The sequence below is a fragment of the Phodopus roborovskii genome, unplaced genomic scaffold (genome assembly GCF_943737965.1).
Source record: "Phodopus roborovskii unplaced genomic scaffold, PHOROB, whole genome shotgun sequence".
NCBI lineage: Eukaryota > Metazoa > Chordata > Mammalia > Rodentia > Cricetidae > Phodopus > Phodopus roborovskii.
Window position 1 is genome coordinate 16,328,137 of NW_026126448.1, and position 26,511 is coordinate 16,354,647.

The 26,511-nt window shown below is 47.2% G+C and overlaps 1 protein-coding gene across 1 annotated transcript in view; it reads left to right on the forward strand.

The window, feature by feature from the left end:
- Window positions 1-26,511, forward strand: part of Csmd2 (CUB and Sushi multiple domains 2) — a 537,775-nt gene that overhangs the window by 189,680 nt on the left and 321,584 nt on the right. Inside the window, exons 4-5 of the mRNA XM_051188846.1 lie at window positions 7,715-7,909; window positions 19,467-19,674. Coding sequence (XP_051044803.1) covers window positions 7,715-7,909; window positions 19,467-19,674 — 403 coding nt within the window. The remainder of the gene's footprint in view (window positions 1-7,714; window positions 7,910-19,466; window positions 19,675-26,511) is intronic.

Here is a 26,511-nt window from a genome sequence, read left to right on the forward strand (position 1 = left end):
GAATGTACATTAACTACTTATATTTAATAAACTCAATAATGCTTGTTCTGCAAGGCAGTAAATCATATACTAGCTGTGTAAAAAACACTGACACCACTCCTGCCTCCCCAGGAGTTTATAGTAATGTAGAGAAAACTGCTGCAGGGTATTTGAATGAATGAATGAATGAATGATGTAGGAGTTGGCATGTAATCAAATCAAAACTCCAATATAACTCCAAAGAAGGCCTCCAAAAGCTTGAAGCACTTACCATGTGGACATATGTAAGTCCACGATGAATTAATTGACAGAGGAACCCTGCTTAGTTAGTGGACCAGGACTTCCAGGATTGTGAAACCAATTACCACAATCAAGCATTGGGACAGTACTTTCTAGTCTATTAAGATGTGCTCTTGAGGGGTTTTTGTGGTTTATGGCAAGACACTGTATTATTAGGGGTTCTCTAAAGAAATAGAACCGAGAGAAAAAAACATACATACATACATACATACATACATACATATATATATATATATATAATACATACATGTACATGTAAGAAGGGGATTTATTAGAATGGCTTACAGACTGTTGTCTAGGTAGTCCAACAATGGCTATCTCTCATGACAAAGGCCAAGAATCAGGAAGTTGTTTAGTCTAAGGAGACTTGATATATCAGCACTCTCAAGCTGGTGCTGGATCCTCAGGGAATTCCTAGAGAGCTGCTGGTCTCCAGGCTATGTTAGAATCTCAAGTAAGTAGGTGATAATGCCAGCAAAGGGTAGATGAACTTGTCAACAAGAATGAGGGCAAGCAGGCAAAAGGCAAAACGCTGCCTTAACCATGTTGTTTATGTGGGCAGATTTCACGTGGGCCTTTTCCCCTCAAATAATCCAATCAAGAAATCCTCTCTAGGTGTGCTCAGCTTGCTTTTCATCGATCCCAGATACAGCGATGCTGACACAGACACCAAGGATTGGTGTTTCATAGAGGAAGCGATATTTACCTGGGGTTTTAATAGGCAAATATGGTCTGCTAAGTGGTGAACAGGAGAGAGAAAGGAGGCATTTGGGATACCTGTGCTTTAGAATAGTGACGATGGTGGGAACAAGATGGGGAGCGGAGTGGGGAAGAAGGCAGGAATGTCTACAGGATCATCACAGAGGGAGCCTCCATTTAGCTTTCTCCTCAGAGCACTGAAAGGTGTTCAAAGGATCCTTTCATTTCCTTCCCTTTTCTCTGTGTTAATCTTCCAAACCATTATTTATTATTTATTCTCTGGTGAGTCATCGGGAGGTCAGAGGGCCAGCCTTTGCTGGCGCACCTTGAGGGGTACTCTACTGCCTGAGGCACTAAAGGGAACAATGTATGAGAAGCAGGGAGGCTGGTAGTGGGGAAGTTCATCATGCAGATCCAGGGGAGAAACCGTAAAACCTCGCACGAGGAAGCAAGGGTGGGCCTGGTGTGATAGTCGCAGAACAGGGTGTGGCAGAGAAGAGGCCAGGCAACTGCTACTATTTAGTTATTTATTTTGAATTTATTGATTTTAAATCTCAGCCACGGAGTGATAAGGTTGTTTTCCATATTTTTTAAGAACCTTAAGTAAAGTTCCATACAGTTTCCTGGAAGAGGAGGAGAAAGAATATAAAAGCCAGAGGAGAATGCCAACACCACGAAAACAGGGCTGCATAGGCCAGAACCCAAAGATTCCCTCAAGCCTGACTGACTGGAAATGCAGGGGAGTGGCTGCCATAGCTTGCTGTCAATCTCAGGCCCATCTTACTATCTTCTGGAACTGAAGTTACAATTCAGGAGGTTTGGGACCCAGTGCAAGCATCAGGCCTTGTAAGATTCTGAGGCCTGTGACCCCACTGCTAAGAAAGGTCACCAGCTCGGAGTCATAAGAATAGTCTCAAGGTGGATGACTCATGTCTGACAAGGGTCAGGGGGTGCTGGATAGGATAGGCCCACTGATTTGTGGGGTCCTTGGCACCTCTGTCTTAGTTTGATTGTCGAGTAGCAAGAAATGAATAAGTTCAAGCTCCAGGTCCACTGTCTTGATTGTCACCCTTGCTTTTCCTGAGAGGACAATGTGAGTCTCTGGTCAGCATGTTGAGGCTTCGTGTGGTATGGTCAGCACAGGAATAGCCAAGTGTAGCTAGGAAGGCTGTAGGCAGAGGGGCCAGACACTGATGGAGCAGCCTGCCGTTTGGCCTGCCTTGTACATTTGGCCTTGATTCAGCACCCCATGTTCCCTGGCAGCCATGTGTACCTCAACAAGGAATCACAGTACCTCTGTCCATAGGTTGTTGGGAGGGCTGGGTAAAATTAAGTCATTTAATAAAGTTTTATTGGAACTATTGCACACCAAGAATTATTCTATAAAATCCAGTGGAGAACAAAACAGGCCAAATGGAGTGTGCTTTGTAACAGGGTGACACCATAAATCAGTGACTGTGTCAAACAGATGATCCAGCATCTCATACTTGATGGTAATTTTATATAAACATATTTAATTATATGAGAAAATACACTACAGGTTTGGGCCTGGAGGCGTGCATACCTATAATCTCAGCCATTTGTAGGTAGAGGGAAAGGGGATCAGGAACTAAAGACCATCCTTGATGACATAGTGAATTTGAGGTCAGTTTGGGCTACATGAGACTCTGCCTCAGAGAGAGAGAGAGAGAGAGAGAGAGAGAGAGAGAGAGAGAGATACAGAGACAGAGACAGAGACAGAAAGAGAGTGAGGAAGAGGAAGAAGTCGCATATGTAGTCTATAAATTTTATATAAATATGTGATGATACATATCAAATGTATCATACAGACATCTCTGATCTAACAGAAAGGCTGAGATGAACTAGAGATAGCAAGTAGAGATTTGGGAATACAAATGCAAGTAAACCCTCACCAAGGCAAGGCATGGATGGGTGAGTATGCAACAAGTTACATTCAAAAGTCCAACAGCTTAAACTGCAGAAGTTGTAAAGGTGATGAGGACCATGGTGAGGCACAGGGGCCTGGCATCAAGCCAGTAATCAGATCTCTTTTATTCTTTCACCCTGGCCCCAGGCCCCTCCATGCCCAGATGCAAACTCACCACAGCCACAGCCTCCTTTCCTCTTTGTATTTGGGGGAGGTGGGAGCAGGGTGTGGGAAGACAGCTTCTTACACCAATCTTTCCCAGCTCTCCTGCCACTTTAAGTCGTCAGTCACATGACTGTGGAGACTAGTCTAGTTGCTTGATGCTAACGAAGACATCAAGACCCACCGGTGGGGTGGTAGCAAAGACATCAAGACATATAGAGGGCATCCATGAATAGCATAAAGGGCTCTTCATGATAGGAGCCCAAGTCTCAAATTAAAAATAAAACCTAGCACGATGTAGCTCTAGCTGTAATCCAACCACAGAGGAGAGCCATTGTCATACAATCACAGAGCATATTATGTTGATTGGCAAGAGCTGAGCTTTGTGGAAGGGCAAAATTCCCCACTGCTAATCTACAACAAAATTGTTCAATGCCAAGCACGCCTTTAATAATGTCGTTCTGGGCCGTGTTGGATGTAAATATCCCACTCATGATTTTGTAAGCAATCAAAGGGAAGTTTTACAGACAGGAGAGCAAAAACGATTATAATATCTATGCAGAAAAACTCAGAAAACAAAATAAAACAAATCAAAGGACCCATGCCTTAGAAAAACTGCTTTGTGGCTCATCTCTAATCTGTTTCTGTCCAAAGGCCTACATTAGACACACAACAAAGGACTAGACTTTAGCCATTACCCTTGATGTTATATAGAAGTAAATGCATAGGATGAGTACATTAAATTTTTTGAAATCAAAGTATCAAATGTAAACACTCAGGTGATCACCTCTGATATCTGAAGTAACATCTAGTATTTGCACCCTAGGAGGATGCATGAGGAAGAGAAATCATGTGGACCAGTTTTGCCTCTGTAAACACAGAGCCAGGAAGACCTGGGTTCACAAACCAGGTTCTTTCAGTTGCTAACTGCATGGCTTTGGCCAAGCAAGTGGCTTCCACTCTCTGCAAAGCACTGTCATTTGTAAAGTGGGGACAACACACACATGCCCTACAGTTTTCTTTGCTAGATTAAGTAAACTTGCTACACGGGCCCAGAAGCATACCTAGCACTCAACAAGTATTGGAAATAAAAATTTAACCCCCACAGCAGCCCTACTCTGTGCTAAACTGAATTGTCTCCAAAAATCTGTTGAAGACCTAGACTCCAATACCTGGCCAAATGTGACCTTTGGAAACATCTTTGAAGAAGATGACTTCATGATGAGGTCATAAGAGTGTACCCTGTCCAGCACAGGACACAGAGATGTATCAGGAGAACATCATAACAGGAAGGACAACTAAAGGGACACATCTGCCCACGCCAGAGGTTGCCAACAGTCAGGAAAACTGGGAGGAGGGAAGGAAAGATAATCCCCACCCCACCTGCCCCAACAAAAATTCCTTACCGAGACCTTCGGTCCTCTAACTATACAGCAGTGACAATGATAGAATGTATTTGTTAGCACCTAGTGTCACTTTATTACATCATCAGCCCTGCTGGTTAGCATGGCCTTTAGAAGAGAAAAACTGTCCCTTTTCCAAATGAGGAATGGAACCCAGAAAAGCGTGAGATGCAGTTGGGTTAATCCTGCCAGAGGTGGAGGAGCTGGATTTGAGCTTGGGGCTCTCTCTGAGCCCCAAGACAGCTCACTATCTTTCACTGTGACCCCTCTGGATCAGAGACTGGGATGAAAAAGGTGATGTGAAGAGTGCATCCTGTTGGTTCATTACAGCCTGGTCCCAGTTGAGACCCATTTCAGAGTGGTCTGATTAAGAACAGCTCATTAAGTAAGGAGCAGTAAGCATTTGAGAGTGAGTTTTTAAAAAGAATCAACTTTTATTTATAGTGACGTTCCAGTCATTAATTTCAAAGGAAGAAAGCCCAAAGCAGAAGCAGGTTCATTAAAAATTTGACATTAGTAATTTAATTAAATTGGGTCTTTGCGTCTTGTTGCGGAAAATGAAACGTTAGTTCTACACCAGTTCTCAGCCTGTTTGCCATCGGTTCCCTCCCCTCACCTTAGCTTGCTTTCTTCTCTAAATGTTTACCTGGCTCCCTCCACTCCCAGCACTAACACACATATCACCTTACTGCCTGTGCTGTAAGCCAGCAGCAGGGCACCATAAGAAAGACTGGGTGAATCTGGAGTAGGGCATCATGGGAAAGCCTGGATGAACCAGCGGTAAATGCTCAGTGAGCCAGCAATGAGTGTGTGTGTGTGTGTGTGTGTGTGTGTGTGTGTGTGTGTGTGTGTGTGTGTGTGTGTGTGTGTTGGGGGGAATGGGACAGTCATAAGAAATAGAGCTGAGCAGCAGCTAAGCATCCTGGGAAATGTTCAGAGACTCAGTCACTAGGCATCCTGAGAAATGTTCAGTGAACCACCTGCAGGGGATCATGGGAACTGAGCCAGCTATAGAGCATCCTAGGAAACAATGAGTCAACAGTGAAGAATCATGCCCAAACAAAGCCAGCAGCAAGGGATTGTGGGAAACATCTAGTGAGCTAGCAGCCAAGGATGGTGGCACACATGCCAAGGATGGTGACACACATTCAGTGATCCAACAAGAGGTGATCCATAGCAGAGGATCATGGAAAATGCTAACAATGCCAACTGACAGAGTAGCAGAAGCAAATGTTTTCACCTGGGTTATCTGACATGCCAGAGGTAGATGATGCTCAGGTCCTTAACGTTCTTCCAGAGCAAGCCTCTGAGGACAAAGGCCTGTTAACCTAGATGGCCATTCTCCAAGCTCTGAGCACAGTAGGCCCACAATAAAATTTTGCTGCACAAATGAGTTGATAGATGAATGAATAGCTTCAGCCATTAATTTTCGAACACACAATTATGTCCGTTTAAGTACCAGGCACTCTGTTAGTCTCCAGGGTACACATGTGAACCAATCCCAGCCACTGTTCTCCTGATCCTGAAACCCAGTAGGGCAAAAACGTGCAAGGTGCAGCTTTTATGAATAAACCCCACCCCATCCACCAACTGGATGTGTTGAGGGAAATGAGGCTCAAAGAGCCCATGCAACTCAAGTCACGAGGGAGATAGTGATGGCACCTGGCTTCAGACCCAGACCAGAATGACTCCAAAGCCTGCCATTTCCCTCTACATGGAGCTCTGTCCTCACAGAAGGGGAGGAAGGGGTGGCGGGAGGAAAGAAAGAGGAAGTTAGAGAATTCTGTGCTGAAGATGGTTGAGATTATTGGGCCTGGTGGAAAGGTTCTAGAAGGCAGACCCCAACAGCAATGTGGGCATGAAGCTGGTGCCATGAGGACTTTAGGGAAGTCAGGGAACCAGCCTGCTCATCTCTGTTTTCCTCATCATTGCTCACTCCAGGGCTCTTGACCCCTACATTATCTTTCTAGGGCCTTAGCATATTTGCCCCAACTGCCTGAAACACCTTTGACCTTGATAATTCTTGCTAATCTCAGGATTCTGCAGAGGTGTGGCCTTTTCAGGAAGTCACCTTTGAGCTCTCTGTGTGGTTGGACTCCTACCATAACATGTAAGCCATTTTCAATGGTTCATCCCAATGCTTGTACCTCCCAAGGGGCTGAATGGTATTCACTTGATTTGTGCTTGTGTGTGTGTGCCAGGCTTTGTCAAAGATCCCGTAACCTTTGAGTACCTGAGCTTGATTAAATAGTCACCATGACCCTTTCAGGCAGATGCTATTGTGATCTCCACTTACCAGTAGAGAAACTGAGTCATGGCACCATCCAGAGACTTCATCAGGGCTCCACTGAGCTCTGGAGTCTATTCTCCTTCCCTTACTCCACTACAGGCTTCTCAGGGATGGTTTCATCAACTATTACTGACAAGGGGAGGGTGGAGATTCATGGAGAAACCTAAACAGTGATGCTGTTAGGCTGGCATCCCTGGTCCTTGCTCTGTGCTGCTCTCCTGCAATGGTGGGAGAGTGGTGGCCTTTGGGGCAAGGGAAAATAAGGGGAGACACAGGCATAAAAGCACTACATCCTCCCTGCGAGATTGACAGGTCAGGATGCTCTTGCACTCTCCCCAAGGCCATTTGCTCTGGATAATGACAGTACACACGCAGGTGCCATGATTGCACTGGCTCACTGCATAGGGTACAGCCTGTTCCCAGCTCCTGATCCCCACTTTGCACAGGCCCAGCTGATGAGAACATGAGAATCAAAGTCCCTCTCCCACCGTCTGTGCTTGGTCCAATGTAAACCAACCCCTTTGACTCCCTGCACCTGTTCTTGCACAGAAGCCTCTGCTATTAGATAGGGTGGTGGTAAAAAAGAACTGACACCAGGTTTAAAGAGCAGTGGACAAGAACCATACTCTTGAATCAAGGCAGCTATGTCCAAGAGGTTAGTTTGGGACTCTCTTCTCTATAATGAGGTTGGTGGATGTAACTCATACCCAGTGCTGCTCATGAGCAAGCAGACACACCTATGTGTTCAGTGAAAAACCTTTAACCTGTGACTTCTTGCACATAACCCATTGTCTGTTGATTGACAGCTAAGACAGGAGAGCCAGTCAGTAGCAGCCAGCCTCATCCAGAGAACAAATGAGGTCCAGGCAGGTGCCCTGGCCCAAGGGGAGTTGCTAGGATCTAGGGTTTGTTGGCTAAGCTCAGCTCACCAACCTCATCTTTCTCTTCTCACAGTTCTCCCAAGCCACACTTGTGGGAACCCGGGGAGGCTGCCCAATGGTGTCCAGCAAGGCTCCACCTTCAACCTAGGCGACAAAGTCCGCTACAGCTGCAACCCTGGCTTCTTTCTAGAGGGTCACGCAGTGCTCACCTGCCAAGCCAGCTCTGAGAACAGCGCCACGTGGGACTTCCCTCTGCCCTCCTGCAGAGGTAGGTGACTAAAGAGGGCCTGTGGGAGCATGTGGAGGCTGGGAGGGGAGACCCAAACTTCTAGTGGGATCTCTTTATGGGTGGAGTGCAATGGTTTCTCTTTTGTGGGAATCTCAAATAAAAGAACATTGAAGGTCTCTGGGTCCCTAGATGCTCCCCCAGGCCTCTCAGCCCCACTTGACTTCCTAGTTCTTGTGTCTACACTACCCAACTGGCTTCCAAATTAAGAAATTCACTGTGACATGTGCCCTGGCCACTGGTCCCATCTCAGAGCAAATGCCTACTTCCATCGTCTTAGACACCATCACTGTTCAACCCTCATCCATGGAGCATCCCCAGACTATTCCTACTGGCCTTGTGCTGGTGTTTTTCTTTTTTCACCTATAAATTCAACTCTTCTCCCAATTTAAAATTTCCTTCCGCCCATCCTCTCACTACCCTCCAAACCCAACACTTTTTACAACTTGGATGACCAGCCGTTCCATTTACCTAGGATATCCCATTTCCAGTTCTGAATGCTTCATGTTCTAGGAAACCCACTCAGTCCCCTGCAAGCTAAAGACATCAGTCACCCTACTATTCTTTACTTTTCCTCCCAACGCCAAATAAGTGTCAATCATTCCTATGTGATAAGTAATACATGATCTTAAAAAATAAGAAAAGAGCTTAGAAAATACGAACAAAACAAAGTCTATACATTTCAACCATAGTATGTGTGCATCACTTTCCATCATGGTGTGTGTGCACCACCTTCGGTCCCAGTGTGTGTGCACACCTTCTGTCATTGTGTGTGTGTGTGTATCACCTTCCATCATGGTGTGTGTTTATTACCTTCAGTGTTGTTACTTTGCTATTGCTATGACAAAATGCCTGACAAAAGCTACTTACATAAGCATGGCTTATTTTGACTGCCAATCTGAGGGGATACAATCTATCATGGCAAGGAAGTTGTGGTTACAGGAGCATGAGGCAGCTCATTGTGTCTGCAGTCAGAATGCAGAGAGAGAGAGAGATGAATGCTGGTATTTTCCCTTTTTATTCAGTCTGGGACCCCAGGCCATGGGATGACATTGCCCATACTCAGGATGAGTTTCCCTGCTTGATCAGATGTCTCTGGAAATTCCCGCATAGACATCTCTAGAGGTGTGTCTCCTGGATGAGTCCAAAGCTTGTCAAAATGTCAATCAAAATCAACGGTCACATGTTCTCATCATCTTCCAGTGCATACTAGGTCTGTTCCTAACTTTATATTCCTGGGTTGGCATTATTCTGCCTGTAGGTGACTTTTAGTTCCTTAAAAGAACATCTATCTTAGCTTGCTTTCTATTGCTATGATAAAACACCATGACCAAAAGCAACCTGGAGAAGAAAGGGTTTATTTGGCTTACAGTTTACAGTCCATCACCAGAGGACACCAAGCCAGGAACGCATGACACAACCTGAGCAGAGGCCATGGAGCAATGCTGCTTATTGCCTTTCTCCCCATAGTTTACTCAAGACTCTAACTTTCTTATACTAGGACCACCTGCCCATGGGTGGCATCACCCACAGCAGGCTAGTTCCTCCCCTCCCACTACCCCAAGTCTAGCTCCTGATATTGCTGCCAGGCTTACAACCCATCCTGATGTCCCAGCTTCCTCACCACAGGCTACCCCTACACACTGTCCCCATACCATGCTGCCCCAATCAAATTGGAATTGTTCTGGCCCATAGACTGCCTGGCTTTCTGATGGCCTTTTGCACTACTGACCACATTTTTCTTCCTAAACCCTCATCTTCAAATCCCATAGAACCAGAATCCACAGAGGAGTATGTGGGAGATTTGCTGGCAGTTAAGAAATGTTTGCAGGTAACTCTTCTGCTTCAAATTGGAATTTCCTCAATGATGAATCTTCCTCTCGAAAGACTAGCCCCAGGGCCAAGCAGTTCTCGCCTCCCTCCATCCACAGTTTATTCCCAGCATCAGAGATGAAAATTACCTGGCACACATACCTATTCCCTTCTCCCCACTCACATGACAAGACATCATCACAGCACCCTCACCTGCTGGAGTTCATCTTCCAATAGACAAGCCACCAGTCAACCAGAGTTGACACTGCCTCATGCTTGTTGATTCTTCCAAGAAAATTGGCCTCAGTGGTGTTGGCCTCTCCTGACGGAGCCCGTGGGACTAGAGCTGCCATCCCCACCTTCCTAGGCCCCATATCTAGCCCAGGGTCTGCCTCTTTTTAGGAGGTTAGCAAGAAAGACTTAGTTGGTTGGGTCTGACTTTGGATCCCTCATAGAGATGTGTCCCTAGGTGTCCTAATCCCACGTGCATTTCCCCTTTTTTGTACCACCTCTACCCACACTCAGCCCTGGAGATGTCACTCTTAACATACTCATGTTCTGGGGAACATGTCAGAATTGTGACATGGTACTAGGACAGGAAATGGAGGGGTAAATGAGATTTCATGTCTCAGTTGTGATCCAGGAAACACAGTCCTTTCTTAAGCATCGTAGACATCACACCCTTTGGTCCAAGACAGAAACTAAATACAAACATAACCCAAGTCTCATCTACAGAGCCTGTATTTGTCCTAGTTGGCATAATTCCTTTGCCCATACCTTCTGGAATTTTTCTCAACTTCCCTCTCACCTAACTCCCAGCACTGGTTCTACTCTGGCAAGTGGGATGGGAACTTGGAACATTTTTCTGGACCTTCCCACCCCCATAAAACCAAACCCTCTAAAACTCCTCAGTGAGCAGAAACCTGGAGGCAAGTTGCAGGACCACAGCATTCACTGAAGGGTGTGACAGGGCTGGGAACTTGCATCCCTGCCCAGCAGGTGAGTTATCACAAACACCTGGCTGATCCTGAGGCTTGCAATCTGGCCTCCCTGACATTTCTCTTTGCTCAACCTTGGTGACTATAGTTTCTCTGGAAAGGCACAAGGCACCAGCCATCTCTCCTTTCTCCAGCCCCTTCTGCCTGGAGTCTCCCTGCACTTGGCCCTGGTGCAGGACTTCTCTCCATTTTGTAAGCACAAAAGCCTGGCTCCCTCCTGATTTTGCATTCTCTAGCACTCCCCCCCCCTCCTCTAAAGCATAAAGTGGCCTTTTCTTAACCTCCCTTCCACCCAAGAAACTGGAGCTGGCCTGTACATTGTCTTTTTGCAAACTCCAGTAGCAGTGGTGAGTCGAACCAGGTCTGATTAGGTCACCACCACCCAGTACCAGTGCATCTTGCCATTGGAGCAGTGGGTACCTTCTGACAGCGGCCATACCCCATCTGTAGCACATTAGTGTGGCGCTTACAGGACTCTCTCCTAGTCTCCACCCTGCAGCTTCCTACTTGGTCATGATTCTTCTCTTCTCCCTGACTTTCCTCCTGGAACTCCCCGTATCTTTCGGAATCTCTGATCCTTGATATGACAGCCTGTTGTGAGTTCTAGCCCAGGGGGAAATGACACCACTACAGCTCTCCTTGGATGTACATCATGATTGGTTCATACAAACCCGGCTTCCCCCAAAGCTGCTCTTTTGGTTAGTTGGTAGTTGTGTGAAGCATCATTACCCTTGGTGGCCAAGGTGAGCCACCCATAGGTCCTGCCCCTACCCTCTTGGTCTTCTGCTATAGACTGGGCCCTCGCAGCTTCAGGTGTCCCTTTGCAGACTGCCACCTACCAGAACCTACCTACATATTCACCCATCCATCCTCTACCACCATGAAAGGTGCAAGTCTGACTGAGTCTCTCATTGCTCACCCTTACTTCAGGAGCTCTTCCTCACTGGCTTTGACGACTTTTACGTCTTTAACATGGAACACAAGATCTTACTAGAAAGAAGCCCAGGCCAACTTGTCCCCTGCTGTTCAGTCTCCTCTAAAGGAACTTGATGAGGGATGTCCTTCCAACTGAAGGCAGGGTATTAACAAGTTCATTAGACCCAAGATAAATGATATATGGGAGTTTTATTGGGAAACAACTTCCACATATAATAACAAAGAACCGCTGTGGTGTCTCTGCTCCAGAAGATGCAGTCACTGCCCTCCCAGTTCGATCCAACCAAAGGGGTGTGGCCACTAACACAAATTTACTAGCAAGGAGAGATCCTACTGTAGGGGCTCCCACATGAGCCGCAAGAAAAATGTCTCCCTCAGCACACAGAAGAAAAGCTCAGGGCAGAGACTCCTGACTGCCCATGGGATTGAGATGCAGTTGCTTCCTCCTCTCAGAATCCTGGACCTCCCTCTCACCCCCCAGAGCTCTTCCTTTATTGATGGATCCTCAGTAACAGAAGTGCTCATCTGAAAGCAATTCTTTAGGCTGATCTTCTCAGGAGGTAAAGCCTCCCCAGAGCAAAAGGGCTCACTGGTTGCCCAAGTCATGCCAGCATGACTGGGTTCATGCTCAGGAATGGGCCTCCCACATAGGACTCTCCAGGGCTGGTATCATGAGTAGATTAGCCTCCCTAATGGAAAGCTGTCCACAAGTATTAGCTCAATGAGCAACAGCCTGGCTAGGCCTTGTTCAGCGCTGGTGTCCAGCAGGCATACAACCGAAGAGAGAGCATTCTGTGGGGCACATGGCCACAGCTCCCCTAGCAGACTCAAGAGCCCTGTTCTACCTAGAGTGCCACTGAGATGGGGGTTGGGGTCAGGGTCCAAGTCAGAGCTCAGGCCTAGGTGGGCTATAGATCAACTAGGGTTCCAAGCACAGCAATCCTGATGCTAACTCTTAAGGATCCCTCCTTCTGAGGATCCTGGCCCATCTGGCTTCTGTCCAGTTAGCAGAGAGCAGAAGGCAAGGCCTGTGATGTCCCTTGATGTGCCACTGTAGGCACATTCACAAAGGCATAGGTCCCTAAGAGACACAAGCATGGTGGAAACTCTTTGATGCATAGCAAGGCAGACCATGTGTGTTACAGCAGCCTGCCTCTGACATGGAGAAGCATCAGAGAAGGATCAAAGGAAGCTCTGGGAAAGGGGGTAGTTCAAATGTACAGTGGACAAGAAGCAAGTGTCTGGGAAAAACCAGCTGCAGCAAGATGGATTTGGCCTTGGAGAGTCAGGACAAGCACTGCTGGCTGCCATCAGACCCCAGGGAACAGGCATTCAGTCACAGTTTGGAGTACAGTCTCCAAGCTAAAGTCTACATTTCTGGGCCCTATGGGTCAGTACCTACAGACTGTAAAATGGGGCAGTGCTTGGAGTCAGAGAGGCCCTAGTAATAGCAGTTAGAACTGTGTGGTCACTAGTATGCAGCTAAGCCTCTCTGAGCCCTGAAATTGGTCTATTAGTAATAGTCTTACAAGGCTAATCACTAATCGTCAATCATTCCCTCAGCGATGTGACAACTTTCTGTTAAGTGCCTGCATACTGTGTACCAACTAGACATCACTCACCAACTGTCTATTGTGTACCATCTAGTGTTGGCGACTGGTGTTTGTGGGGCAGTAATCGGAACCAGCCAATCAGCCCCAGGTCCGTTCCTGAGTGAGGGTGTGTGGATGAAAGAAAGGCTAGCTATGGAGATAAAGGAAAGACAGAGACAGGATAATGTCAGGAGGGCAGGTTCAGTCCATACTGAATGTGACCCAGTTTATTCATACACCAACTTAAGTAATCAACCAAAGGTGGGGACAATGGCAGAAGACTTCCGCCATCACATATAAAGGGCAAATAGCAATTACTTCCTTAATCCTAAAGATAATGTCTTAAGGACAATAGGAATAATTTGAGCTCTCTAAACTCATGGCAAGATGGAATGGACTCCATATATTACTATATGGGTCCCGACAATCTAAGCATCTTTAATTAACTGCCTATTATGCCAGGTATTGGTCTAGATATGGAAAGCTACAGTGATGACTGAAGCAAACTCAAACCCTATGAGCTCACAGAGTTAGCTTCCTGGTAGCCAAGACAGGAAGTGGTCAGCCATCAAATAAACTCAGACAGGGATGAGAACCAGGAGAGCAGTGAAGAAGGCTCCTTTAGATGGGTGAAGTTCACCTTTTAAGGTATGCTTCAGGAGAGGTCTCTTGGGAGGTGACAGGTAAACTGAGTCCTCAATGACAAGAAGGAGTCTGTTGAGTACAGATTAGGGAAAAACATTCCAACAAGTACAGGATAGCAAGTGCAGAGATTGGTGTAGAAAAGAGCCAGACCTATTAAAGGAACAGAAAATAGATTTTTGGGCAAAATGGGAGTGAGGGGTGAGTGGGGAGGGTAGCATTGTGTGAAGGTGGGTAAGAAGGTGGTGTTGAGATCAAAATTCAGGGGCAGCCAGGGGGGATTGGGCTTTGAGCAAAGGTTAGGCTCAATTCAACTTTTAAAGAAAGGTCCCTGGAGGGTAGGTGGGGGCAGGGAGATGCCTCAGTGGGTAAACTGTGTCCTGTGGAAACATGAGGACTCCAGTTTGATCTCAGTACCTGTGCAAAAACTGGACCAGGCCATTCACACCTATAATTCCAGAGTCAAGAAGACAGAGACAGGGGGATCCCTGGGACTTGATATCAACCATTATCAACCATTTTAGATAAATTGATAAGCTCCACATTCATTGAAAGACCTGGCTCATAAAATGAAAATAAATAAATAAGGTTGAGGAAGACCCTGACTTTGACCTCTTGCCTCTACATGAAACCAGATATACGAGCACACACCCATGTTCACACAAACATACACACACAGACTCATACACATGCATACACTTTCCATCTGGACACAAGGAAAGGCCCTGTATTTGGGCAGGAGACACAGGGGAAACAATTAGGAAGTAGCTGCAATTAGATCCAGGATGGCCTGGGTAGAAGTGAAGGGTCAGGCACACAGGATCTGAGCCTCAGTTTGGGGTACAGCTTATAAGCCTTGCTAATAAGCAAAGGTTTGAGATTGATCAGAAAACTCTTTTCGAAGTGCTGGCTAGATACAAATTATGATGGGCAAGTTGAGGGTAACCAGGACAGGGGCAGGGGCCTGTGTCCTCCAGAATCTAAGAACTAGTTTCCTCAGAGTAGATTTTGAAGGTGCTTATGAGCCAGTGATGTGGAGATTTTTTTTTCTGCAGCCAAAGGAGTCCTGAGCTAGCCAGGGCTGTGCAGTAAGGATTTGCTGGGGAAGAGGGGGTGTCAGATGTCCTGGACATCAGTGCAGATAGTAGAGGACCCAGGGGCCATACATGGGGCCTGTTGCAACTGTCAATCAATTTAAACAGTTTGCAGCTGGAGTAAATTGTAGTGTGGACTGGGAGTAGCTGAGCCCGTGCCATGTAGTTTTAGCTCTTACAGTCGACCTCTGGGAGCAGGACAAGTCACGATGTGGAGTCTGAAGTCCCATCCCCTGATCCAGGTCTGTGCCTTGTCACTTGTATCAATTTGCTAAGAGGATTTGTGCCAGTCACTCAGTCTCCCTGTGCCCATTTTCCCAGCAGTCATTGGGACTAATAGCACTACTGAGTTCAAAATGGACTGAGATTCTGCTTATGGATGCTTCCGGCAGAAGGCTTTGTTCCAACTACTACTGTGACTCTCTGCCGCAGACACTGCTGGCCAACATTGATTGACATGCTGGCCCTGCTTTGTCTAATTTAATCCTTACAGAAGCCTAAAGAGGCCATGGTGTTGCCAGTCCCTGTTGGGAATGAAGGGTCCAAAGCCTGGAGAGAGGAAGTGGGTGGTCCCATTTATAGGATAGTAACACTGGGACACCCCAAGGCTATGTTCCTGCTGCCTATGATCTTAAGCACCACTGACCTCCATAGGCAAGGATGTTGGCCATCTAGTGACCTTGGCAGGAGACTCACAATCACACATTAAGTATGAAGCTCTTTCCCATTGCTGGTGCAGGGCTTGAGAGCTGGGCCCTCTGCATGTTGGGGAGGGGATTGCAAGGAAGCCTTGCAATCTTGTGTCTCCTGAGTGCAGCTGGATTGGGTATGGCTCCATGAGGCTTGTGAGGTAGAGACACAGGTATGGACTGGGACAGCTCTGAAGCCAGGGAGTCCTGGGTTCAAACTCCAGCTCTGGCATAAGTAGCTGTGGCTATGGGACTGTTTTAAACTCAGCCTCCTTTTCCTTGTCTATAACATGGAAGTTGCCTTAGTTTCTAGTTAGTGGCTATAACAGGATAAGTAGGCAGGTCTTCACACATCAGTGAACATAGTCAGAGAAACCCTGACATGTGCCCAGAGGTTCCATCTTCTGGGTGATTCTAGTTTCTATCAAACTGACAGTTGACACTAACCATCATGGGGGGGGGGAGGGGATGGCACAGATGACTTCTTAAGTGACTTGAGGGCTGCCAAAGCACAGCCTGTTCCATGCGGGACACTCCACAAAGAAGAGCTCCCTAGTCCAGGCTGCACTGATCATGCCTCCATCACTATGACAAATCCCTGAGACAAAATACTACATAGATGGAAGGATGTCTTGGCTGTGGTTTCAGAAGCTCAAGGCTAAGGTCAGTTGGCTCCCTTGCCTTGGGCTCCAGAGGAAGCACATCATGGCAGGGGAGTGTGTGGTGGTGACTATTTACCACAGACTCCCAGGAAGCATGGAGAGAAGATGGGTTCGCAGGGCAAGAGATGGCCTCAAATGACATTCCCAGCAACCCATTTCCTCCAACCATGCCTCACTTCCAGAAGTTTCCATCAAATTATGAACCCATTAGTTGGTCAGTCCATGGAAGCCAGCAAGGCCCTTAAAATCCTGTCACCTCTTGATGACTGTGTTCCTTGTTGGGGTCAAGAGTTCAATATGAGCCTCTTGAAGAATACTTTGTGAAATTATGTCACTCTCCCCTCAGGAGACCCTGTGAGGGCACACTGTCTGTGAAAAAATCTAGCCAAGGGCACTGTTCTCATGAGCCTCTGGTTATTACCCAAAGCTTCCATTTGTGGGCCCAGGAGAAAGAGGAGTTATTTCTAGGGGCATGGAGTAAGTGGTCTTTTTGTTTTGAATGACAAACTAAGGTTATGTAAGCCTTAGTTTACACCTTTTCCTATGATATATCCAGCTTTAATCATATGCACACCCACTCATGCATAGGCATAGGATAGTAAGTAGGATCTTTCCCCCCCTAAAAATCCAATCTGAGGACACCAGTTGCCTTACTGCACATGTACCTAAAGCCAGTTCAGACTAGCTCATCACCCTGCCCCTATGATAAGCTCTGGAGGTAGTGGGCTGCAATCTTACTAAGGGTTTCTAGGGAGCAATAGGTGAGAATGGGTTTGCTAGGAGAGAGGGGTCCATGCATCTCTGTGCCTGGTGGTGGTGGGGTGTCCAGGTTTCTAAAGTGCATGATCTGGAAGGTCTGATTCTAAGAGATCCTTAAAGCTCTGTCACTTAGGCCAGGACCCCGTGGGTCCCAGGCATCCCAGGATGAGGTTAGGAGAGGCCTAGCTCACTTCTTCCTTCTTCTCATTCCTTCCTACACTGTGACTCACCGAACAGCTTACAGGGGCAGAAGGGACAGAAGGATGGCTTTCTGAAATTATAGTTAATTGGAGAGCCTTCAGGAGGAGCTAAAGCCAATCATAAATAAAGTCATAATCTTGGAAAGGCAAATATTGGCACAGCACACCTGTACCCAGAACGCATGACTTGACGGAGGTATAGGAGGCCCACTGCCAAAGGAGAAAGCATAGATGAATATTTTAGGGCTTGGGCATCAGCTGAAGGTCGTATTTTACGACTCCAAAGTTGTAACTGTGAAATACGATGTCTTGTGTAAAATGTGAGGAAATCTCCAAACAGCTTTTACAGCATCTTCAATCAAAACAGGATAGTTCCAGAGCCAGTGGGTCAGAGGAGCCCAGGGTGGAAGAATGACAAATTCTCCTCTGAGCACTCAGGTGGATCTAGTTGAAGGGTTCTTTGAGACTGGTTCCTGCTTTCAACATGGTCCAGGAGTCCCAGGCTAATGCTGGGATATTTGAAAGTCTTCCAATGGCTTAGCAAGCCTCTGTCCAACTGGAAGGGCCTTTAGTGTAGAGGGGACTGCCATCCTGGTATACAGATTCAGCTAGAACCCTGGCCTAGCCACTTCCTGTGTGGCCTTAGCAATGTAACTTAACCTTTCTGATCTTTAGTTTCCTGCTTAGTCTGTGGGTTCACCAGATACTCTTTGAATGCCTGTCACAATCCAGAAAATGTGCTAGGTGCCGGGCACAGAGCAGACAGTCTCTGCCTTCAGGAAATTTAACCTTTAGATACGAAGTAAGCAATACTGTCATTGACCGGAGAAGTGTGGGAAGTAATTATAGGAAAGCATATGGAGTGTGTGATGGGGTTTGGGAGTTGTTTCTAGAAAGATCCTTGAGGAAGTGACACTTAGAAAAGTGCCTAAAAGCTTAGGAGGGGGCAGGCTCAATAAGAGAGGGAAGATTCCAGAAAGAGAGAAAGGTGGACTTGGATGAAAGGATCTGAGAGGGGGCTTGTGGTGCCTGGGGGTGGGCATCAGGAAGCAAGGAAAGCTGGAAGATGGGGCTTTTTCTGATGGTTTTTACAGAGTGAGAACATGAGATTCAGGGAGGAGCCATGGCTGAGGTGCCTGGAGCACCTGTGTCCTCAAGGTGTGTGCTATGAACATGGGAGACATCAAGTAGTCCAGAGGCAGGAGCAGGCCCACCCCTGCAGACCCAGGTCTAGGACAGGCTGCACAGAGGCAATTTCAATGAACTGAGTGAGAACACAGTGTACAGGGGAAGTAGACATAGGGCTTGAAGCCCTCAGCCCCAGGCCAGCATGCTCCTGTCCCCCTGGATGGACAACCTGGTCAGACAGTGCGGGGGGACCAGGCTAGGCTGAGACTTTCTGCAGGCCCTGTGACTCCCAACCAGAGCAACTGCTCTGGCCAGGCTCTGTTACAGCTGAGCCCTTCTGCCTAACTCAATTTCTTATTTTCTCCATCGCTCCCTCTGCCCTCCTAGAACCAGGCTCCTCTGCTCCACAGAGCCCGGTACCTCCCTGAGCATCAAGGGCATCTTTCTAGTCTTTCTACTCTGGGTCTGGCGCCTTGCTGAGACCCTTCATCACACTGCAGCCTTCCTCCCCTCTGCCGAGCAAGCAGAGCCCAAACACTTCAGTAAGACTTAGGGGCATTTCTGGTTGACCTTCCCCTCCCACTCGACTCCTGGCTCATGCACCCAGTGTGTATTGCCCACCCTGACCCACTTGCTTCTCCCCACCCACAGCTTCCTCCTGATCCCCTTTCTCCTCCTATTCCTGTCTCAAGGTTGGGGGGAATGTCCCTTCCTTCAGATGTCCCCAGGGCCATCCAGGTGAAGCCACTTGGTTCCGTTCTCCAAGAACAACTCTTTCTAGTGAACTACATCCTACAAAATCCAGCTCTAATGGCCTCTTCTGCTTGTCCTTTCCAAGTTGACTCATTTAAGTAACATGTTCCACTGTTTATTTATGTCCTTAGAGAGTGATCTGTCCTCTTAGGTGTCCAGACCTGTGACAATGGCTCACACATACTCACATGCCAGGGTCCCTTCTGCCCCAATGGGGTGAAACCAGAGCTCAGAAACCCTACCACTCATAGGAGCCTTTTGTCTCTCCCTGCAGCGGATGATGCCTGCGGTGGGACCCTGCGGGGGCAGAGTGGCATCATCTCCAGCCCCCACTTTCCTGCTGAGTATCACAACAATGCTGACTGCACGTGGACCATCCTGGCTGAGCTTGGGGACACCATCGCCCTGGTCTTTATTGACTTCCAGCTAGAGGACGGCTATGACTTCCTGGAGGTCACTGGGACCGAAGGCTCCTCTCTCTGGTGAGTTCCCTGTCTGTTCCCCTCCTTCCCTTGTGGCCTCTGCAGCTGGGAAAGACTGGGCTGCCCAAGGTGTCCTTTGCATCCTCTCCCTGCCCTGCCCCTCCCCCCCCCCCCCCCCCCCGCTGACTTGTTTTGAACCCTGGAGTCTTTGCATCTCATCATAATGAGAAATCACCGTATGATTTTGAAGCGATGCTGCATTTTTACAGGGTTTTCATAGCTGATTCAAAGTGTGTCCTTGCTAAAGAGTTTAAGGATGGAACTCGGTTAAGAAACCTGAATTAAAGCTAAAAGTATTTTGGTCTCATGACAGGAGCCTTGGTAGCACTGTGTGGGATCTTGTTGCATTTCTGGATGACACAGGCACCTTCAGGGGCCATTGCTTTTCCAAGCACTGCTGGGGCCTTGAGATGTGGGCAGTGTGTGTGTGTGTGTGTGTGTGTGTGTGTGTGTGTGTGTGTGTGTGTGTGTTGGGGGTGTGGGAGGGGTTGTCTTGAAGGAACTCGCCTCCCTCTTGCCAGCTGTGCCAGAGGGCTGCTCTTCTTTGTGAATATCCCCAGATGTTGGCAGGTCAGGGAGGAAGGAGGCCATGAGAGGATAGGGGCTTGGCATCCACCCTTGTTTGGTCTGTCCAAGCTCAGACTGTGAGTATGTGTCCTGGTAGGCTGAGAATGGCTTAGGGAAGTGTCTGGCTGCCTGTTGTGTGACCAGCCCTAATTTGTTACTGAGTTGGGTTGTGTGACATAAAAATACCTGGGCTTAGGGTCACACTGTAACTGTCTTATCAGGATGAGGATGCATTCGTGGCACATCAGGGTCCAGCAGAAACATTTCCAGACATAGGACAGACAGGGTTGGGCATCTTAGTGGATTTTGTGGCAGAGATGGGCCAGGGCATGGGACAAGGGGCAGAAGGGCTTTGCTGAATGTTCCAGAAGAAGCAGGAAGTAGGGGCTTGAGAACCAGGAGAGGAAAATGCTCAAGGACACACTTGGGGTATTATTGGGGTGGTAGTCATGCAGAAAAAGAAGGAGTTGGGAGGGCAAGGAAGAATGAAAGACTGGGATTGCATGGCTCTTGCATGCCAGTTATCATGATGGTAAAAAGCCCTCCTGAGCCAGATGCAGTCCTTTGAGGAGTGTGCACTTTGTTGGGCAAAGAAGTCCACCTTAGAAGTTGTGTTAACTCCATCTGGGAGTGGAGTTTTCTATAAATGTACCTCTGAGCAGTGTAGGGGCAAAGAGCTGGAGGGCCCCTGGGCTGCCCCATCCCACAGACATGGAACCCCAGCCTCATTTTGTAAACCACTCATTCTTTGGACAGCAAATGGAATCTATGTGCTCCTTGGAGAAAATATAAAGGACAGAGGTGTAGGGAGGCACTGATTAACACTGTGATGTATGCCCCTTTGGCCTTCCCCCCCCCTTAGCTGGCTATTTATATGTTTTAATATTATAAAATGGTATCTGAATATCTCTACTCATGTATTTTTAACTTAGCATGGAATCATGAAAATTTTTCTTGCATCATTACAGAGTCCTCCAAAATAGAATATGATGAAAGTAGCAATTATTGAGCATTTTCTTGAACATTTTTACCCGTAGGTGCCAGACCAGTACTAAGTTCCTTATAGCTATAATTTCATTGCATGTTCATGAAATTCCCTATAAAGTAAGTTGCATAATTTCCCTCCTTTTATAAAAGAGAAAAATAAGGACTAGAGGGGTTTTGCTACTTGCTTGATATCACATAGTGCTAGGGTTGTAGCCCAGGTTAACCCCACTTAAAACCTGTCTTATTGGCCAGCTATAGCATTCTCTGATGATTTCCCATGACTGTGTGGCTATCTAGTTAGCTAACTACAGTGTATTTCTCTCACTGCTAAGACTGTGGCGTGGTTTGTTTATTAGATCTGTTGTTTCAGCTTCTATACAGCTGTATAGAATGTAAGAAGATATAGATGTAAGAATGGGGCCCTTACCTGCCCCATCTCTTTCAACCCCAGGTCTGTTTGACTCAGTTGCTCATCCGTAGACCAAATGATCTCCTATGGCTTCTGCCCCGAGCTGTGAGTCTACACATCACCTGACCTCGTGGCCCAAAAGGATCTCAAAGAGTCTGTCTATTCTTTTAAATCACCCAGTGGGAAAAGAGTTAAGCAGAGGAGGTCACTGGGAAGGTCATTCCCAACTCTTTGCCATAAGATTAAATTCTAATTATTGATAGGGCTTGTGTTACAGGTACCAGGCAGTATGTAGTTGTTGTTCTAGTTTCTATGAACCTGGCAATCACAGGTCAAATAAGGGACTCAGGATGGAAGTGTGGGATGAAGAAACCTTCTTCCCTGCCACTTTCCTTCCCGGGATGCTTGCAAAAAGTTATGCTGCTGGTTTGGGTCGACCACTTTGTGAGCATGGATGACATCCCAGGCTGCAGTCTTGAACTCTGGGTCCTCTTAGAAGAGATGGATGTGAATGACTGGGCATCTGTTTGCCTGCAGAGAACACGAGAGTTCTGTGAAAGAGCATACCTACCACCCCTTTCCCCAGCAGCAGATTGCTGTGGATTCAGAGGAGAGGGGCGTACAATACGCCTGACTCAGTTTTCCTTCTTCCCTCCACTGAGTGAGAAAAACATTGGGGTGTTCCTCGGGGGACTCCGTTCATTGGGATGCTTTGGACAGGTGCAGTAATGGCCTACAGGCTTCTTTTTTGCCAAGTAAGGCTATTTTAGAAGTGAGCCTGGCCCCTCTCAGCACATGAATTTATAAAACGGAGGAAACAAGTGGCCAAGAGTATTGCAAGTAATAATGACCAGGCAACCCTGAGGTGATGTAATAAAAGATGCAGGAGGGAACTGCAGATAAACAGTGGGGTAGCCCATCCTCAGAGCCCATCAGCATGCAACATCTTGGTGGCCTTCTCCACAAGTGCCCATTGTGGAGAAGGCTCTTACTACTGTGAGCCCTGAACTGGGATGCCCCACCGTGTTTAGAGTCATAGGACTTAGACCCTCTAGCTCTTCATTGTGTGGGAGCAGGGGATTGACCATGAGCAGAAACTGTGCTTGAATAATCTCAACACAATCTGCCTACTCCTGACATACATGTGCTGCTACAGTACCTAGGCATACCTCTCCACATCACTGCCACACATGTACCATTGAGTCAGCGCTCCACCCCTTTCACAGGTCTGCGCGCACACACACACACACACACACACACACACACACACACACACACACGATTTTCTTTGACTGATGGGGGAGGAGCCCTCTCTGCATGTTCTGCTGTTACCCAGTGGGTGGCCTTGACCACTGACCCTCAGTGGATCCCACACCTTCCCATCATATTAAATGAAAATGTTCTCAGCATTGCCATCTTCAAGAGACCATGATACTGTAAAAGGGCTAGGGTTGGGGATGTAAGATAAGGCTAATATGTAGGACCTAAGTCTCTGAAGGATTTTGGGTCAGACTGAGATGAGAAGTTACTGCCAGCTTGCTACAAAGACAGCCTCTCCACTAATGGGATGGTCATTGCAAGGAAAGCCAAGCAGAGACCATTAGACCTGCCCCTCTTGCCCCTTCCTCTGTCTTGTCGCCCATCCTCCCAGTGCAGGCCCTCCAGGGTTAGACCTCAAGCTCCATCAGGCCATATAGATGAGGAGAGGACAAGCCTAGGAGTCAGATGCACTTGGCCTCATGTAGCCATGTAATCCCAGGATGGTAAATGATGGTAAATGATCCCTTTAAGCCCGAGTTTCACACTTGAAAATAGGGTTCATGCTATAGAACACAAAGAGAGGATTCAATGTGGGCACTGCTGCCAGGCTCCTCCCTGGTGTAGATGCCACATCTCTAGGGACCCAGAGCTTCACAGACCCCATTCTCACCCTTGATTTTTAAGGCAGTCAGTTTCAATGTTTTGAGACAACACTCTCCTTTTAAACGATCTCATTTTAATTATTGGGCATTGAACACATGAAATTTAAGCTCACTGGAGCCATTTGATCTCGGCAACTTTTGACTAGGTGTTTCACTGAGGGACCATTAGAAGCAGCCAGAGTCAGAAGGCACATGGTGCATGCCGGTGGGGGTCTGCTCATAATACCTATTTGCTTATTTGTTCATTCACAGCCAACAGTTGGTTTCGATTATTTGTATGCTTTGTTACTCCCTCCAATTTATTTTCCATAACCATTTATTGAAACCCTTCTATGAACCAGGCTTTCCTAGGTATTGAGGACACAAAGACGCAGGCTGTGGTCCTGGGGAGTTATTTATTCACTCTACAAACGTTTTTCTAATAGCCACGCACTGTACTGGACCCTGGGGCTCACAGCTAGTACCAGGAGGAGAATATTATTTGATGGTTTACAATATCATATGTTAGGTCTTTTTCTAAGACATATGAAAGAGGTTCTCCCAGGGCCTAAAAGGAGAAATGCAATGACTAGTACTGTTTCTGTTCGAGAACTGAAGCCCCATTTCCAATGAACTTAAGCTAGAAAGTAAGTGTGCTAGCTTCTGTCACTGAAAAATCCAGGACTTGGTTTCAACTACTGCTGGATCAAAGCAAGGAAATGATGCCTCCCTCCTCCCACTGCTTCACTCTCCTATGGATTCATTTCATTTCCAGGTGGGCTTTCCCCATGGAGTAGACAAATATGCCTTGCACCAGATTCCTGCCACCGGCCAGTGTTAGCTGCCCTAGGGGGAAGAGGGCATAGTGCCTTTCTCTCTTCTTACTGTTTATTTTTTATTGATTGAAAATTTCATACATGCATTACCTCCATCACCATCGCCACCAAGTTTCATGTGTTCTCTTCTTTCTTTTTCCTCTTGACACATGAGGTCCATTTAGCGCGGCCAATATATACACGAGTGTAGGACAATCAATTGCAGCAAGGGTAGCCTCTCAGGGGCAACATCACTTAAGACAAAGGACTTCCCCTCTCCCAGCAGCTATCAGTTGCCAGTGACTCCTCAGCTAGGTGTGGGACTTCCTGGCCTACTGCTCAGCCCATGTCAGGGTTTTGTCTGGCTTGATCCCATGTAGGACTTGTCAGTGCTGTCACGATCACCCTCAGTTCATATGTACAACTCCCTGCTGCGTCCAGTGAACATCATTTTGCTGTAGTCAACCACTGCCTCTGGCCCTTATAGTCATTCCACCCCAATCTTCCATAGCGACCCTTGAGCTTGGGGCCAGGGGTATTGATGTGGTATTGATGCTCCATTTAGGGTTGAGCACTCTGGGATCTCTCATTCTCTGCACATTGAGAAGCTGTGAGTCTTTGTGTCAATTATCATCTACCACAAGAAGCTTTTCTGATGAGGGTTGAGAGATGCACTGATCTTTGGTTATAACAACATGTCTCTAGAAGTCAGTTTAATATTATGCCCATTTAGCAGAATAATAGTGGTAAGTTCTTCCCTAGATCCTGTGACCTCGCTGGTCTCAGGTTCTTGCTCCATTAATGGTGACTGGAATAAGTTCTCTTCTTGCAGAGTAGGCCTTAACTCCAATCAGAAAGTATTTGGTTACTGCCATAACATTGGTGCCTCTATTGCCAGTGGGCATTTATCTTGACAGGCCAGTCATTACTATAGCTTGCAGGGTTCCCAACTAGGTAAGACTGCTCCCCCAGTAGCATAATTAGCACCGTCCAGCATTGTGAAAGCCAGTCAGTAAGGATGAAGCTTCCAGGTCAGTACTAGCTTAAGCTCTTCATATTCTAGGAGTCAACTATGTGGTGTCTTCAGCAATAGGATCTTACCATTAAGTTTGGGTGGTGTCCAGGATAACAACCAACAACAATGATGGTAGGTGTAATGTTTGGGAGGCTGTCTGTGTAACCCCTACCTTTCTTGATGGAACCTGCAAAGGCAATCTACCACAACTACACTCAGTCGCATGGCCACCCCTCAGCACTCTGAAACCAGAGATTTTCTCACTCTCCAGAGTCAGGTCATGTGACTGCAGACCTCTTGCTGGGAATGGACTAGGCATGAGTCCAAGCATGTGAACCCTAGGGGATAGAAAGTTGAACATTAAAACTGCCTGTCCTTCAAAAAAGTTATCAGACTTCATGGCACAGTGGCAGCATTACATTTGAGACTCTGAGCGATGTGTCCCCGGGGAAGGTTTTTATATTGAGCCAAAGAGTGAATAAGATTTTGCCAACAGCCTGGAACAGGAAGGAAGGATCCCCAGTGTTGGGGTCATTGTAAGCCAGTTGCAAGGTATGGGGTAAGAAGAAGACAGTTGACAGTCCATGAAGTTCTAAATGAACAGTAGAAGGGTGTGGCCTCGGGGGAGCCTTGCCCTATGTTCACAGAGAGGATTCCATGGTGGTGGAAAGCTACTGAAACCTTTAATCACAGGAGCAAGAATACTCTGCATTCTAATGGGGTCAAACTTGAAGGCCCAGGAGGCAGCAGTAAAACTTGTTTGCAGGCCCTGGGGCCGGAAAGGGACCTCCCTGGACTATTGCAGCTCTGAATCAAGGAAGGGAGGACACTAAAAACATCTCAGCTATAGGGCTGGGGTGACATCTCAGTGTGTAGAGTACTTGCCTAGCACACAGGAAGCCCTGAACTCAAACCTTAGTCTCAAATGAACTGAGTGTGCATACCTATAATCCCAACACTCAGAAGATAGATGTAGGAGTAGGAGGATCATGAAGTTCAAGGTCATCCTTAGATACATAGTGAAGTGGAGACTAGCATGGCCACATGAGACCCGAAGGCTCCAAGCAAGGATATGAATGACAGAGAGGAGTTGGGGGCCCATCCATGTTTCTGACGAAATGACTGTGGGGGCCGCATACTGAA